The following is a 15,762-nucleotide window of genomic DNA, read 5'->3' on the forward strand; positions in this document are numbered from 1 at the left end:
CTCCCAGGCAGCTGAGACAAAAGGACAGCGAAGCAAAGTAGTTTAGGACAATGGGCCTCAGAATTTGCTGAAGTCAAGATCACTCGGGGGAGCTTTAAAAAGTCCTAGTGCCCAGGCATCGGTCATTTTTAAGGCTCTCTAAAGGATCCCAATGGACAGCAAATTTGATAACCAGGGGTTTGGGACATTGGGAAGAGAGATTAAAACGATGGATCCACGCTGAATCAGTTTCAGCTCCTTCTTGAGATCCAGTTTCATTTTTGCTCTTTGGTTTTGTAAATTATCTCTGTATCTTTGTAATACATTCCTTCCTTTTGGCTGAAATTAATACTTGTAACCAATAATATTAAACGCTACAGTACCATATCTCTATAAAGTGACAATTAGTGCCTCTCAGTGTCCCTGACATTGCTCTCAACAAGGAGAACTGCAGCCAAGTTATCGTTCTTATTTCAGCAAGGAATGGTATTTGAGTTTGCATGTCGCCTTGAATAAGCTGAAGATGGTCCACTGTTGGGAGAGTGCCCGGTCTGGAGCCCTGGATCATTCACCCCTGGGCGATAGGCACGCTTGTCCTTTCCAAATTGACTTTTAAGTAATCTTTGTTGGCCTGAATCTGAAATTGAGGGCTCTCTTCACTCAAGAGCATGGGGTCACACCTCAGAAACACTGCCGTCATGATGCTGGATAGATCAACCAGGGTAGACTATAATCATCTTCACGTAGAAACATAATCCCATTTTCAGGTCCTCAGGGACTTGATGGTTAGATTTCAACATGACTTTGTTAGCTGTACTGCCCCACAAACAAATACAGCTAATGGGCGCTCTCCCAGCCATGTGGGTGAATTAAGAGGAACTGAAAGTGCACAGCGGGCCCGGGTTGCAGCAGCATTGTTTCCAGGTTTGCTTTGGTCCCATCATTCCCTAGGAGACAGAGCAGGCGGGCAATGCCCCACCCGCCCACGTTCCTCCCATTCTGGGCGCAGCACACCTGGGGGCCCTGGCTCACCCCAGAAAGCCAGGCTTCCAGCAGGGAGCCACCCACCACCCAAGCCATGTCCTACACACCAAACCAAGCTGCTCAGATAAGGGCCACGATGGCAAGGTAGGGTAGATGCTGAGTGAGCAGCCCCAGGCACGCGTGGGGCCACCCAGATGCAGGTCGGGGGTCACTGGGCTACAGAAATCCTCTGCTTTGCCTTTGAATATACAGAACAAGGGGATTTATCCTGACTTCCTAGGTGTGGCCTAAACCACACAGCTCAAGTCGATATGGAGCAGTCGAGGGAGAGGGATGTGGCAGGAACGCTGGTATGGAAAAGTCCAAGTGGGCGTGGCAGTGCCCTGCAGTCCCGCCTGGGCAACCCGAGCCTAAAGCAGTGGCTGCCGGTGCGTTTCCCTTAAGAGACGAGCCAGAGAGAAGAGCATCCTCAGGGGAAAGGCAGACCATTCACACACTTCCTTCACTGCTGTTTAGATTCCATTTAGTTATTTTTTCTTAAGTTATGGGAGCAGGTAAGGTATTAACAAGAGATTTCATTTCAGGATAGGGAAGGAACTGCTACAAAATAGTTGCTATTAAAGAAAGGGCCTTGAGGGTGTTTGCCTTGTGGGGATTCTCCCTTGAGAACCACGGCCCAAAGGCCACGGGGCTGTCTTTATTGAATGCAGAGGAGGGACAGGACTAGGGAAAGAGAATGAGCGCGCTGGAAGAAGGAGGGAGAAGCATTCCAGAGTGGAGAGGCGCAAGCGTGTGTGTGCCCCAGTCACCTCTGCTGCTGACCCCGGCCGTGACACACCAGCTCACGCACACGCGACTCCCAGTGGACAGCACATCTACAGAGCCCGGGGTCCTGCCTTCTCTGGCTCGACCTGGAGTCTCTCCTGGCAGACTGGTCACTTGCAGACCATCTCTCACTTCTAGGGTGACGAGCTGGCTTGATTTTCCTGGGACTGAGGGGTTTCCCAGGACATTGGACTTTCAGTGCTAAAGCCAGCACAATTTGGTCTCCCTACCTCTAACCCAACAGCTCCTGGGCTGGCTGGGTTCCTCCCATACTAGAGGCCTGGGCCAGAGCTGTGTCCTCTGCCCACATCCCACACCCTCCTCTGCCCCAGCGCACACACATACACATACCACATGCCACACACACACACACACACACACACCGCTTTCCCAGCCTGAAACTCATAAACCTCAGGCAGTTCAGGTGACAGAGAAGACTGTAGACACCTCTGCTGGGAAGACTGTCACTGGGCCACCCACTTCAGACCCACAGCTGCCTTGGTTTTAGAGCTGGGAGGAATCTGAGATGATTCCACAAGATGCACAGACCTGATTCCAAGATGGCAGCAGTGGATCCAAGTCAGGATTCAGTCCTCCTGACTGTTGTTCATGCAACATTCCGCTGCTAGTTTAGAGAGTATTTGCAGAGAGGAACCTAAATCCACAGCCCTCTGTCAATCGTGCCCCTCGCAAAAGACTCGCAAGTCCTAACCCCCAGCGCCTGTGAAGGTGGCCTTCTCTGGAAATAGGGTCTTTGCAGACGATCAAGTTAAGATGAGGTCAGAGTGGGCCCTGGTCCAACATGGCTGGTGTCCTTATAATGAAGGGAAATTTAGATGCGAGGCAGACATGCATAGAAGGAAGACGATGTGAAGACAGACAGCCACCTATGAGCCGAGGGACATGCGGGGCCAGCAGAATCCAGTAGAAAGGCCCGGAACAGGTCCTCCCTCACAGGCCTCAGAAGAAACAAACCTGCCGGCATCTTGATATCAGAATTCTGGCCTCCAGAACTGTGAGACCATGAATGTCTGCTGTTTAAGCCCCCCAGTCTGTGGCCTTTTGTCACGGTGGCCCTGGCAGCTAATCCAGAGCCCCAGCTTTCGTATGTCAGGGACAAGGCACGCTTCACGCTTTGCATGTCCTGCCCAGCTTGGAGGCCTGTTCTCGTCTGGCAACTGATGCTCTTACTGCTGTAAGAGCTGAGTCATCACTGCAGCCGGAGAAAGATGGGGGCCCCAGAGAATAGCTGGGGTGCTTACACCCGCTCTGCTCCCTAGGAAGTGAATATCTTTCTCTTTTCTTCTTGGTTCAGAGCAAGATGTAGCATTAAAGAAAAAAGAACAAAGCAACTCTGTTGCGTGGGCCATAGCTCGGCTCACATGAAGATACACATAAAAATAATGAAGCTGGGGTGAACCACCAGGAAGAGCTCTGATAAGCATACAGCACCTCCGTTGCTGAATTCCAGAGGCAGTACAAGTACAAGCAGCCAGCTGAAGGCACTTTGGACTCCCTGAAGCACAGAGCTGTGCCACCTGGACACACCAAGTGATGAATGCACAAAGCACCGTGAAATGGGACTGGTGGGCACTGTGGGTCCAAGGAGGCTACCACTCCCCTGGGGAGTGTGCTTCAAGCCTGGGCCTAATTATACCTTCATCATGCCTCAGTGATGGGGACACAGTAGACAAATGCTCAGCAGAGAAGTGCTGGCTAAGACAGTGAGAAGTAAGGGGCGTGGTGCACACACAGCACAGGGATAAGGCCGCACACCGCCCAGCAAGCTGCCCCTCTCTCAGGCCTCCTGGGGTTGTACTCAAAGTACCTGATGGAAACCTGTACTCTGTAGAAAGGAATCATTTTTCCAGCATTAAAGAAAAGGGTGCTTAGCCCTGCAGCTAAGAAGGTACCTTATGAGTTTGGAAAGCTATAACCAAGGTGCAGAGCCTAAGGGTGAGGGACAAAATGGCAGCGATACGACAGTGGGAGAAGTCGCCCAGGGCTGGCTGGGGAGAGACGGGTTGGCAGCTGTGTCGGGATCCCCTCGCTGGGACACAGCCCCAGGGCCGTCATGCATCAGGTGTCAGCCTGATGACAGACGCATCAGTGCAGTGTTTACCAGACAAACTGCCCGACCCATATCTTAGTTTTAATGTTTTAATTGGCATTTCCCTGTTTCCAGAGCTGGAGCATTTCTTCATATGCCTTCTGGGTTTCCTAATCCGTACACTCTCTTTTCTGATGTTCTGCCCATTTTTGGATATTCTGCCATGTCGTGGTGGTGGTGGTGGTGTAGGATTTCTTCATATATTCTAAATAGGGGTTCCAGGGACTTCCCTGGTGGCCAGTGGTTAAGACTCCATGCTCCTAATGCAGGGGGCCCGGGTTCGATCCCTGGTCAGGGAACTAGATCCCACATGCCGCAACTGAAAGAGCCCGCATGCTGCAACTAAAGATCCCACACGCCGCAACTAGAGATCCCACATGCCACAACTAAGACCTGGCGCAGCCAAATAAATAAATAAATATTTTTATAAATAACTAACAAACTAAGTAAATAGTGGCTCCATATAAAGAATAGACCTTGAGAAAGAGAAATTAAAAAAACAATCCCATTTATTATTGTATCAAAAAGAATAAAATACCTAGGAATAAACCGTTCTAAGAAGGCAAAAGACCTGTACTCTGAAAACTATAAGACATTGATGAAAGAAATCGAAGATGACACAAACAGATGGAGAGATATACCATGCTCTTGGATTGGAAGAATCAATATTGTCAAAATGACTATATTACCCAAGGCAATCTACAGATTCAATCCAGTCCCTATCAAATTACCAATGGCATTTTTCACGAACTAGAACCAAAAAATCTTAAAATTTGCATGGAGACACAAAAGACCCCGAATAGCCAAAGCAATCTTGAGAAAGAAAAACGGAGCTGGAAGAATCAGGCTCCCTGACTGCATTAACTAAATATTTTCTAATGTAGTTTAATCATTTTCCACTATATTTTTTTAGTTAATTTCCTATGTTATATTGAGTAGTTGCTCTAGGGCAACCAATGCCCAGCAGGTTCTTCTCAGTTATCCTGGGAGCTCACATGGGACTCTTCAGTTAATAATTTCTACCTTTAAAAACTAGGGCAAAATATGGCTGCTTGTAATTAGTGGAAGCTCTTCTGTTTGCTCATTCATGTTTTTCATGCAGCAGTTATCAGTTGAGCACCTATTATGAGATGGACTTTGTATCAGGTGCTCATAACATAGAGATGGGTAAGATGTGGTCCTGCCTTCATGGCGTTTGGAAGGCCCTGGGAGAGGTAGATGAGGAGAGGTGATCCCAATATAGTGGGTATGAGCTGTTACAGAATGCTGGAAGAGTATAAGAAGTGGAAACTGCCCAGACTGGACCGGGCAATGGGGTAGGGCCACAATGAAAGGAGGTGCAGGTTGCCTACTGCTCAAAGACACCAGCCAAGGGGCCAGGTGAAACCCAGCTTATACAACCAAAATGGACTTGAGACCATGTCAGCCTGAAGCATAAGAGTCATAATGAGAGGCTTTAGGAAGGAGATTGCACCTGAGTTTGGCCTTAAGGGATAAGTAGAAGTGATCCAACCATAGGAGAAGAAGGGCAGAGTGATAAGAAAGAACTAAGGTAGAACACAAGCCTGCTCCCAATTTAAATGGGAGGGATTTGGAACGCCTGTGATTCAGTACCATCAGACACCGGGACATCTGTTAAAATGCAGATTCCTAGGACACATATTTTTACTGACTAATTCAGAATCCCTGGGGGGTAGGACCTAGGAATCCTCATTTATTTAACAAGTTCTATGGTAGCTCTTATACACATTAAAGTTTGAGAGCCCCTGACCTAACCTAACACCTTAGAATTCAGCTTCATGCTGCCTTTGCTGTTACACTGACCCTGGGTTGCCCTAATAAGACTCCTCATACATTTTTTTTTCAGACCAAGTTCTCAAAATGGGGCTTCTACCTTATTCCTTTTTCTTTCCCACCTTTGGGTCCAGCTTTAATAACAGGAATTTTGTTTTATTCTCTTTGCTTGAGACCCTGACTTGGAAACCTTCTAGTAGCCCCAGGCCTTTGTAAATGGAGGTAGAATGTCAAAAGCTTTGCAACTCAAAATGTGGTCCACAGACAGGCAGCACTGGCATCACCTGAGAGCTTGTTGGAAATGCAGAATCTCAGCCCAGAGCCTGAATCAGAATCTGCACTGAACAAGGCCCCTGGGTACGTCCTAGTTGGAAGAATGAAAGAAGATAATACAGGCTTTGTTCATGTCAGCCCTCTCTTCTATGAAGACTGGAGTCCTTTCTTTGAGACTCAGCCCAGGAGGGTGAGAACCATCGGGGATGCAGGCCTCCTGCCTTTGCTGCTGCCAGACACACCATGGGGCCTCCAAACCCAGCCTTTTCCTGGTCGTCAGCCTGTGGTCTCTCCCATGCTCCACAGAAGCTGCCCTCTGACCACTGGACTGGACTTTCTATCAGCACCCAGCAGTTCTAATTCCACACCTCAGTCCCCCCTACTCCCCCAGCATACCCAAGCTGACCACAACTGAATGTTCCATCCTAAGAATCAGTGCTCTGTTGGGGGCTGTATAGATCTTTTTTTCTGAGTAATTTGAAATCTGAAATCATCTACCACAGTGGTTAGAGACAAGGACCGTGAGGGCATACAGACTTGAGCTTGAATTCTGGCCATAAAAAGTAACCTTGGGGCTCCCCTGGTGGCGCAGTGGTTGAGAGTCTGCCTGCCGATGCAGGGGACACAGGTTCGTGCCCCGGTCCGGGAAGATTCCACATGCCGCAGAGCGGCTGGGCCCGTGAGCCATGGCCGCTGGGCCTGTGCGTCCGGAGCCTGTGCTCCGCAACGGGAGAGGCCACAGCAGTGAGAGGCCCGCCTACCGCCAAAAAAAAAAAAGTAACCTTGGACAAGTTACTTGGTCTTCTAGACCTAACGGGGTTGTTGGGAAAATCATATAAGATGATGCATATAACCTCTTAGCCCAGGGCTCGATACACAGTGAGTCTACAATAGCAGGGCAGCAATTTTAATATCTGACAATAGATAGTTCAAGGGACAAAGAAGGGCATTGTAGACTAGCAAAAGGGACAACAGGGCAAGAAGAGATGTCCATTATAAACATATACGTACCCAACAATACAGCCTCAAAATATATCATCCTCTGGTTGTGGGATTAGAGGAATAGCTAATGAGATGATGACAGACTCAAGATTAGAAATGATGTCCAAAGGCTGAAGGGGGGAAAACACGGTGAATGCAGTCTTGGGCCATCTGAATAGAAACACCATGTCTGGATCAGGGAGGCGTGATACTCCTATTTCTGTGCAGGGCAGACCATCACTCAGAGGGACCAGCTCTGGATGCCATGCCTTAAGTGTGGCTGTGACAAACCAGGATATTACTTCCCCCTCCCAGTCCACAATCCCTTTCTTATGGTGACATCATCTCCTTTTTAAAAGAATTTATTTATTTATTTATTTATTTTTGGCTGCACTGGGTCTTCGTTGCTGCGCACGGGCTTTCTCTAGCTGCGGCGAGCAGGGGCTACTCTTCGTTGTGGTGCGTGGGCTTCTCATTGCGGTGGCTTCTCTTGTTGTGGAGCACGGGCTCTAGGCACACAGACTTCTGTAGTGTGGCACGCAGGCTCAGTAGTTGTGGCACGCGATTTAGTTGCTCCATGGCATGTGGGATCTTCCCGGACCAGGTCTCAAACACGTGTCCCCTGCATTGGCAGGCGGATTCTTAACCACTGCGCCACCAGGGAAGTCCCGTTTAATGCTGTTAATCATAGTGCCATGGCCTTGGGGAAAAGTGGGGTCCATTCTGAGCTCAAACAGTAAACAGAGACTCTGCCTAAGAAGCTTTGAGGGGTTTCTCTGGTGGCGCAGTAGTTGGGAGTCTGCCTGCCAATGCAGGGGATACGGGTTTGAGCCATGGTTCGGGAAGATCTCACCTGCCACAGAGCAACTAAGCCCGTGCACCACAACTACTGAGCCTGCACTCTAGAGCCCGTGCGCCACAACTACTGAAGCCTGTGCGCCTAGAGCCCGTGCTCCGCAACAAGAGAAGCCACCGCGATGAGAAGCCCACGCACCGCAACAAAGATTAGCCCCCGCTCGCCGCAACTAGAGAAAGCCCACGGGCAGCAACGAAGACCCAACGCAGCCAAAAATAAATAAATTTATAAAAAATAAAATTAAAAAAGAAGCTTTGAGACCGTGTAGAGGACAAGGTGCAAGAGGCGAACATGAGAGAAGGGCGTCTCTGGAGCCCCTGGAGGGACAAAAGAGCTCTAAAAGACAGTCCCAGCTCCAGGGGGCAAAGCCTTCAGGATCACACAGTGAGGGCCTGAAAGGGGCCACTGGATTTGATGCTTCGAGGTCACCAGGGACCTGGGCAAGGGCAGCGCCAGGACGGGTGTGGCGCCTTCCAGGGTTTCCAGGCAGATCAAGGAAGAGACAGGACCACAAGGTGGCAGTGCTGCACAACAAGCTTTGTCGGGTGACACTTGGACAGGTTGAACGCAGGGAGGTCCCTCTCAGCACGAGGACCCTCCTCCCCCAGACAGCGGTCAGGGCCACGACTCAGAGGAGGAGAGGGCAGGGAACCCCCAGAGGAGAGGGGGATCAGAGAGGGGGCTTGTGTGTCCGGGTGGTGTCGCTCAGCAGCAGGGTGGGGAGACGGGGTCAGACGGCGCCCAAGGGGAACCATGATTCAGGGTCTTTTTATAGCCACAGCGTTTGTCATACCAATGGCTGTATCTATGACTAGCAGATGTTGGTGCACTTTCACAGGTGTGCAAAGCAGGGACTCTGAATGGCTAAAAATATGCTTCTTTGGGCTATATTTAAAATAATTGTGAGAATTTGAGTTGGGTGCCAGTGGGAGGGAGTTGGGCATCTTCTATGAAATAAGTGAAAAAGCAAACCACATGGGAGCCAACGTGCTGGGACCATCTTTAACCCATTTATAGAAGAACACGGTGGGTGGGGCAGAAGCCAGACCAGCATATGTTGGAGAAGAAGACATGGTTGCTTCCAAAGGAGGCTGGGCTGAGGCAAGTCTGTTTGTTTAAGCAGATGGGAAGGAGTCAGAGTGGAGGGGAAGGCAGACCTGAGCATGATGGGGGATAACTGACGGAGGAAGACCCTAGAGCAGGGAGAGGAGAGCCTGGGGAAGAGCAGCAGTCGTGGGGATGGAGTGCTGGTCAGGGGGTGGCATGGAGACATGTGGGGGGTGCCCGGGGGTAGCTGACCTGCCCTGGCGTCTGCCACTGGCCCCTCACACATGTGTGTGCTCAGGTCTGTGGCCCGTGGCCCACCTGGGGCCTGCATCTTGTCCCAGATAGAAAACAACAGTGCCAGACTCCGCCACTGAGGCAGATTTGTACCCAAGCCTAAGTTCTCAAGCATGTAAGCTTAATGAAATGATTTTTCTATCTTTGAAATGATGGAGACAGAGAAGCTTTTTTTTTTTTTTTTTTTTTTTTTTGCCGACACACTGTGTGGCTTGGGGGATCTTAGTTCCCCATCCAGGGACTGAACCCGTGCCCTTGGCCATGAAAGCACGAAGTCTTAACCACTGGACCGCTGGGGAATTCCCCAGAGAAGCTGGTTCTAATAACACAGTCTCATCAGGGACACTTATTATTTCCTCCCATCAAAAAAGAAACAAAAGACAGAGAGAGACATCAATGCTCAAGAGTCACAGAGTTGCTCCAGGAAGCTGAAAACAAGGAGAAAGTCAGCCCGCTGAAACATTAACATTCTCATCAGTACCAATGGGACAGGGCGGAGACACACAAGTTTGCCTTAAACAGAAAAAAAATGGTTCTCAGACCTTTAAACCTGACTGCAACCCCCCCAGATGTATTCATTCAACAAGGAAGGTTGGTCAGCCTAGGATCATGGAAAAGGGAGGATTAGCCAACGTAATGGTTGACAGCGGCCACTGAGTTTGTGTAGGGGAGAGGGAGCCTCGACTACCAACTCCCAATACTCCTGTCCGATGGCAAGTCCGTCCCATTGAGGAGATGGGTACACTGGTGTCTCAGCCTGATGTCTCTCTGGTGTCTCTCAGCCTGATGCCCATAAACCTTCCCCTCACGCACATGGGTTCTCCATCCCGGCTGAGAATCAGCCCAGGCCAGTTAAGTCAGCATCCTTGATGGTGGGGCCTGGGCCTCTGTATCTTTAAAAGCTCCCCCAGATGATTCCGATGTGCGGCCAGCATCGAGAAGCCCTGAGCTGACTGTTTCCCCGGCTCTGACTCCACGCCCACCATCGCCTGTGTTCTCATGGGTCTGCATCGGCCCGTTAAACCGGCATTCTGATTCTGCACATTAATCCAGAGCTTGGTTAATGGGAAGGCTTCACTGAAAGCTGGTTTTCTCTCAATGTGCTGGCGAAATTAAGCCAGCAGGACTGAGGGTCAGCCCCAGAGCCCTGATGAATCCACTGACGTGATGAAATGTTGCTTCCAGAAGCCTCGTGGGTGAGGACACCCTGGGGCATCACCTCACTGGCCAAGAAAACTCAAGTCCAACTTGCTCGCTCCTATATTTTACACAGATAAAGTAATAACCCAAGAAACAAAAGATGGATCCTCAAAATGGCCAAACACAAATTCTCTGAGCGCTGAGCTCTAACGGATCACGTCTATTATCCTTCATGTTTCTTTAGCCCTTTATCCTTCATGCCATGGACATAGTTGATTGCCTACCCAGCATCCATTCCCCACATCTTCTTCCGAACAGAACCCCAGTTGGGTCTGGCTGTTTACCCCTCCTTCCTTGAAGACCTATGCCTTAGGCGAGCTGGCTCCCCTGCAGCTCCCGGGGCACTGTGATTTGCTTAAGTCCAATGCCATCCCCTTTGCCAGCTTGTGTTCAAGAAAGGACAAGCGGCCCGATCTAGTCAATGAGACACAGGAGCTGGTGTTGTTCAAAGCTTTCTGAAGAAGCATAACACACACACAGCAAAGTACACGTCGTGTGTACAGCTTGCTAACTGTTCACAGACTGAGTATCCCTGTGTAGCCACCACTGGAAAACCCTCTTCTACCCGCTTTCAGTCACTGTCCCCTCAAGGATAACCACTATCCTGATTTCCAACAGTAGAGCCATTTTACCCGTTTCATACTTCTTTATGTAAATGGAATCACACAGTGTGTATTCTTTGTTTCTGGCCTCTTTTGCTTGCGTTAGGTTGTGTGAGATTCGCTCTGTGTGTAGTTGTTAGTCGTTTACTTTTATTGTTGTATCCTACTCCATTATGGAACAAGCCAAATGTATCCCTTCTACTGTTGATGAGTATTTGGCTGCCTTCCAGTTCAGGAGTATTACAAATTGCACTGCTATGAACATTTTGGTGCATGTCTGTTGACAGACATATGTACGCATGTCTGTAGGGTACATACCTAGGAGGAGTTGCTGGGCCAAAAGGTATGTGTATGTTCAATGTTAGTAGATACTGAAAACTGTTTTCCACGGTGATTGTACTAATTTACCCCGTCTGCAGTGCGGGAAGGTTCCATGTCCTTGTTAACACATGTCTGTCTTCATTGGTACCATTTGGTGGGGATATAGAAGAGATTCTAGGAGTTTTGCTGTGGGCTTCAAGTTGATCCTCCTCTTTTAGAGAGCTGTAGAAAGCCAGCCAGTTCTCCCCATGAATATGAATGAGAAGCAATAGCCCAAAGGATTACTAGGGGCCAAGTGCAGCCAATTGCTACCAAGTAAAAAAAGAAAGGACTTGGTGACATCATTGAGCTGCTGGATCAACAACTCAATCCTCTTCCTTATTGTTTAGGCCGGTTGCTTTGGTTTTTCCATTATCTGTATTGGAAAGCATCTGTAGTGTTACCTTCAAAAAGCACTTGAGTCTCACAACATCCTTGCTTCATTTTTCTGATGAACCAATCCTCAGTGAAATTCAATAGTGTTGGGATTTCAGATGCCCAGCTTCCTGTTTTATCGCCCACACTGTGCATTGCCCCCTTTCCTAGCAGGCAGTACAACTGTCATCTCCCATTTTGTGAAAATGACTGTGAGCCCTTTGACAACACGGCTGCCGTTTTTCAGTGATACCAAGTTATGTAGCTAAGATGCAGATAGACCACCTAACGGAGGGGGCAACCATCTTTTGAAAACAGAGCATTACCAGCTGTCTCCTTTCTACGCCCTGTTGTGAGGAAACTGTCAGCTACACGAAGTGAATCCCTGGTCTTCCAGGGAAGAATGGACTGGCGACTTTTAGTCATAAATCACTAATGAGGAAATGAAGATGGTGAGAAGAGCAGAAGCAAAAATTATAGTAGCAAGATCATCTTCCAGCCAGACAGATGCAGGGGCTGTGACTATCAGCTTCCCGACTTAGAAACCCAAGAGTATTTCACCTAGGTTTGTAAAGGTACAGTCCACTAATATAAACGTTCAATGGAGCAGTGGAAGATAGTTCAGTGACCTGAAACATCTCCTCACTATAAAACAGTCTTTGTGATTCAGCCTAACCGCTCTGCCGACTGACACACAAGGTTGTGAAGCACTCTGCAGTTAACTTATTCTCAGGCCAGGGGGAGGGGGCAGAAATCAACACGGTTCCCTTCCATCCAGAGTCAATTCATGGTCTTCAAGATCCAACTCAATGAATGAAGTTGCTCCTGGAGCAAAGATTCAAACGCTTGAGTAGGATGCGGGCAACCAAACCGTTCGTGTCACTTCCCCACTTAAACCCTCTGATGGCTTCACTTTGGAATTCTAATGGAACCCATACTCCTTAGTGTTCAAGGTGCTATGTGACTTGGCCCTGCCTCTCTGACCATTGTGCTCCAAACATGCTGGTCTTCTGCCTGCTCCTTGAACATACCATGTTATTATGGCCTCTAGGGACTTTGCACTTACTCTTCCTCTTCTGGAACTTTCCTCCCCAGATCACTGTCTAGTGGGCAACTCATTCTTCCCCTCTCAAATATGACCTTCTCAAAAGGCCCTCCTTGACCACCTTCTCTGAAGTAGCACCCCATCACTCTATCATGTCACCTGGTTTATTATCTTGCTAGCACTCATTGCGATATGTACTCACTTGTTAATTACCTATAAGCCCCATGACATCAGGGACCCGTACTGTCAGATCTCCTAGGGGGCTAGATTAGATAGATTGTGAGAAAAGCTACTCCATGTGATCTTGAGATTACATGTTTTAAAATGGGCTGTCCCACTCAGTAATTTTATGACAAATATATTGGTCAGCAATATGTTGCTGATTAGCCCCTGGGAAGCCATTAGGCTTTTGAAAAAAATCTGATGATGAGCGTGATACATGTTCTTCTGAATATGTACACACATAGGATTTTTAGTCCAGGGTGGATTGTACAAAAATGACTACTACCACTTCAAAGATAGCTGCGCAATACACCTGCCATCCTTACGCACGGGGTGAGTGAATCGTCACTAGAACCCTCACCTTAAACAAACCTTCTGGTTCAAGCTTCCCATTTGACTGATGAGGAAGCTTGAAGTGCAGAGTTAGCAATTAAGTTTCTCAGGGTTACAGAGCTAGTTAGTAACAAAGTCAATCTAGGCTCCAGTCTCCAGACTCCTGCAGGGTCCTTTCATCACACCGCAACACAGCAGGCAAGTCCAGCCATTGGCAATGGGCACACTTTCCCATCAGAACAGCAAAGCGCAGGGGGGAAGCTGCGGGTGCCCTGCCTGCAGGCAAGGGACTGCAGGTCCTCACAGCTCTCCCTCTGGCTGCAGGAGAGGGAGACAGAGAGGAACGAAGACAAGCCCAAACCAACAGCTCCTGGGGGTGCTGACACACGGCTTCTCCCAGCATCTTCACCTTGGTGCCGCTCAGCCCTAAGGCCATCTGCCCCCGATCCTCAGCAGCAGCCCAGCCTCAGAGATTCCCACCGAAGCCCAGGGGCCTGAGTACCTCAGGGGAGAGGCCAAGGCCCTCGCTGCCCACGCTCGAGGGCGAGTGGTGTCTCCCCAAACCAGGTCTCAGCAAGGTCTGAGCAAAGAGCGCGGCGCGGTAGGCATGGGGGGTGAGGGTGGAGGGGGTGACAGGAAGGGAAGGGAGAGAGAGGGAGGAGCAAAGCAGGGACTAAAGCCCCGCGGGTCCCTGTCTCAGGATTTGAGAACCTCGGCTCAGCTTTCCAGGGAATGGAAAACAGCTCTTCGCCTCGGCTGCCTGGATCTGTCCTTGACCCCCCGCGTGCGAGCCAGAGCGCAGCAGCCAAGCCCCGCCGGCCTGCCGCCCCCTCCCCGCCCCTCCCCGGGGCTCCGCGCCCGCCGGGAGGAGAGGGCAGCCGAGGGCAGGACCCCGCCAGGAGCTCAGGCCGGGAGCGCAGGCCGGGCCGGGCCGAGAGCGGCGTGGGCGGGGCTGCTTTCCAAAGCCAGGCTCTGCCGCCCCCCGCCCCGCCCCTACCTGTAGTAGCGGTCATCTCTGAAAGGTGTGAGGTCCTCCTTCAGCTCCCGGTACGCCTCCTGGAGCCGCTTGCACAGGTGCTTGAGCTCGCTGCAGAGCGGGGGCTCGAAGGCAGGGTACTCAGCGTCCATGCCCGCGCCGCGCCCGCCAGAGCCGGACGCCGCCGTCCTCGCGAGCCCCGGCGTCCCCTGCTCCCGCCGCTCCGCCCTTTGTATCGCTTCCTTCGCACCCTCTCTCTTGCCAGCTGCGGGGATCGGGGCTGCCGGCGGGGCGGGACCGAGGGGGAGGTGGGAGGGGGCGCGGAGGAAGGAGGCGCCCGGCGCGCTCAGGGCGCCAGCGCTACGACGCTGGGAGGCGGCCCCACGGAGGGTGGGGATGGAGGTCCCCGCCCCACCGAGGGGGGCCTGAGGAGGGGAGGGCGCCGCACCCATCAGCCGCCGCCCAGCGAGGAGGGAGAAGGAGAGGCCGGGCTGGGGGTGGCGGAGCCCAGCACAAGGTCGTCTGCAGCCCAGGACAAAAATGCAAAGGGCCGCCCTTGCTACTGCTCCTGTTGGGAAAGGGAAGAAACTGGACAGGGGGACAGAAAGGAAAATGGGGCTTGGGGGCGGACCTAGAGCCCTCTCGATGGGAAGGTCAAAGGCTGGCGCGGGGTCTCGCGTTCAGCACCACGGACAGCTCCCGGAATGCTTTCCCTTCTTCCTGGGTTCCCCCTTACCTGATGCAAAAATATTTTAAACGACACCCATTACGGTTATATCTTAATGAATATCTTTTAACGATAAAGAAATGTGTCCAAATGAGATGCCTTTTCCCATACGTTCTAAAGCCACCAAAAATAGAAAATAAAGTCTGGGCAAAGGCCTCTACGAACAAAGCTCAACACTAGTGCGTCAAATGAAACTCAAATCAACACGTCCTCCGTGGGACTACTTACCCAAAGATGGTGTCATCTCCTCTTGTGAATTTCCCCAATAACAGGTGCAGAAACGGTTGTTCCCGATAATGTCACTGTGCTTCCTTATGAATTCAGGACGGGTTTCCATGTGAGGTTGGTTTCGTACGCAGTAGAGGAGCCTTTACAAATTATACGTTTCGGGGGTCCAGCTTTCCCTATTGAATCTAAATTATAGACTATGGTTCCCAGGAATCTGTATTTTTAAAAGCTCCTCAGGTGAGTCTAATGATCACTCATGTTTAGATAGTCTCAGAATTCCCGTATTTCCTGCTACTTTTACCTATGTTCTAATTTCACCCACTCTTCCTTGCTCTTTGTTCTTTATCATCATGTTTTATTTCCTCCCTCCCCTTGCATTTTGGAACAACATTTTTGCCGGCTGGCCAAGCTGTCCACTCAGGTCTTGCAGATATTCCCCTAACTTCTGATCATCCTGTACTGCGCACAGTTAGGTTTTAATCCTAATTCAATAACGTGAGCATTGCATTTAACCATCTCAGGAGGACAAAGAATGGAGCTAAGACGAGATC

General features: G+C 50.2%; 1 protein-coding gene across 4 annotated transcripts in view; it reads right to left on the reverse strand.

The window, feature by feature from the left end:
• Positions 1–14,423, reverse strand: part of TMEM181 (transmembrane protein 181) — a 66,553-nt gene extending 52,130 nt beyond the window's left edge. For all 4 annotated transcript variants that reach the window (XR_007470577.1, XR_007470576.1, XM_033404021.2 and 1 more), the window contains exon 1: positions 14,278–14,423. Coding sequence is in view for 2 of the 4 variants with exons in the window: in XM_033404021.2 (XP_033259912.1) it covers positions 14,278–14,408 (131 nt within the window). In the remaining 2 variants the exon portion in view is untranslated. The remainder of the gene's footprint in view (positions 1–14,277) is intronic.
• Positions 14,424–15,762: the final 1,339 nt, after the last annotated feature.

The sequence above is a fragment of the Orcinus orca genome, chromosome 12 (genome assembly GCF_937001465.1).
Source record: "Orcinus orca chromosome 12, mOrcOrc1.1, whole genome shotgun sequence".
NCBI classification, from domain to species: Eukaryota; Metazoa; Chordata; class Mammalia; order Artiodactyla; family Delphinidae; genus Orcinus; species Orcinus orca.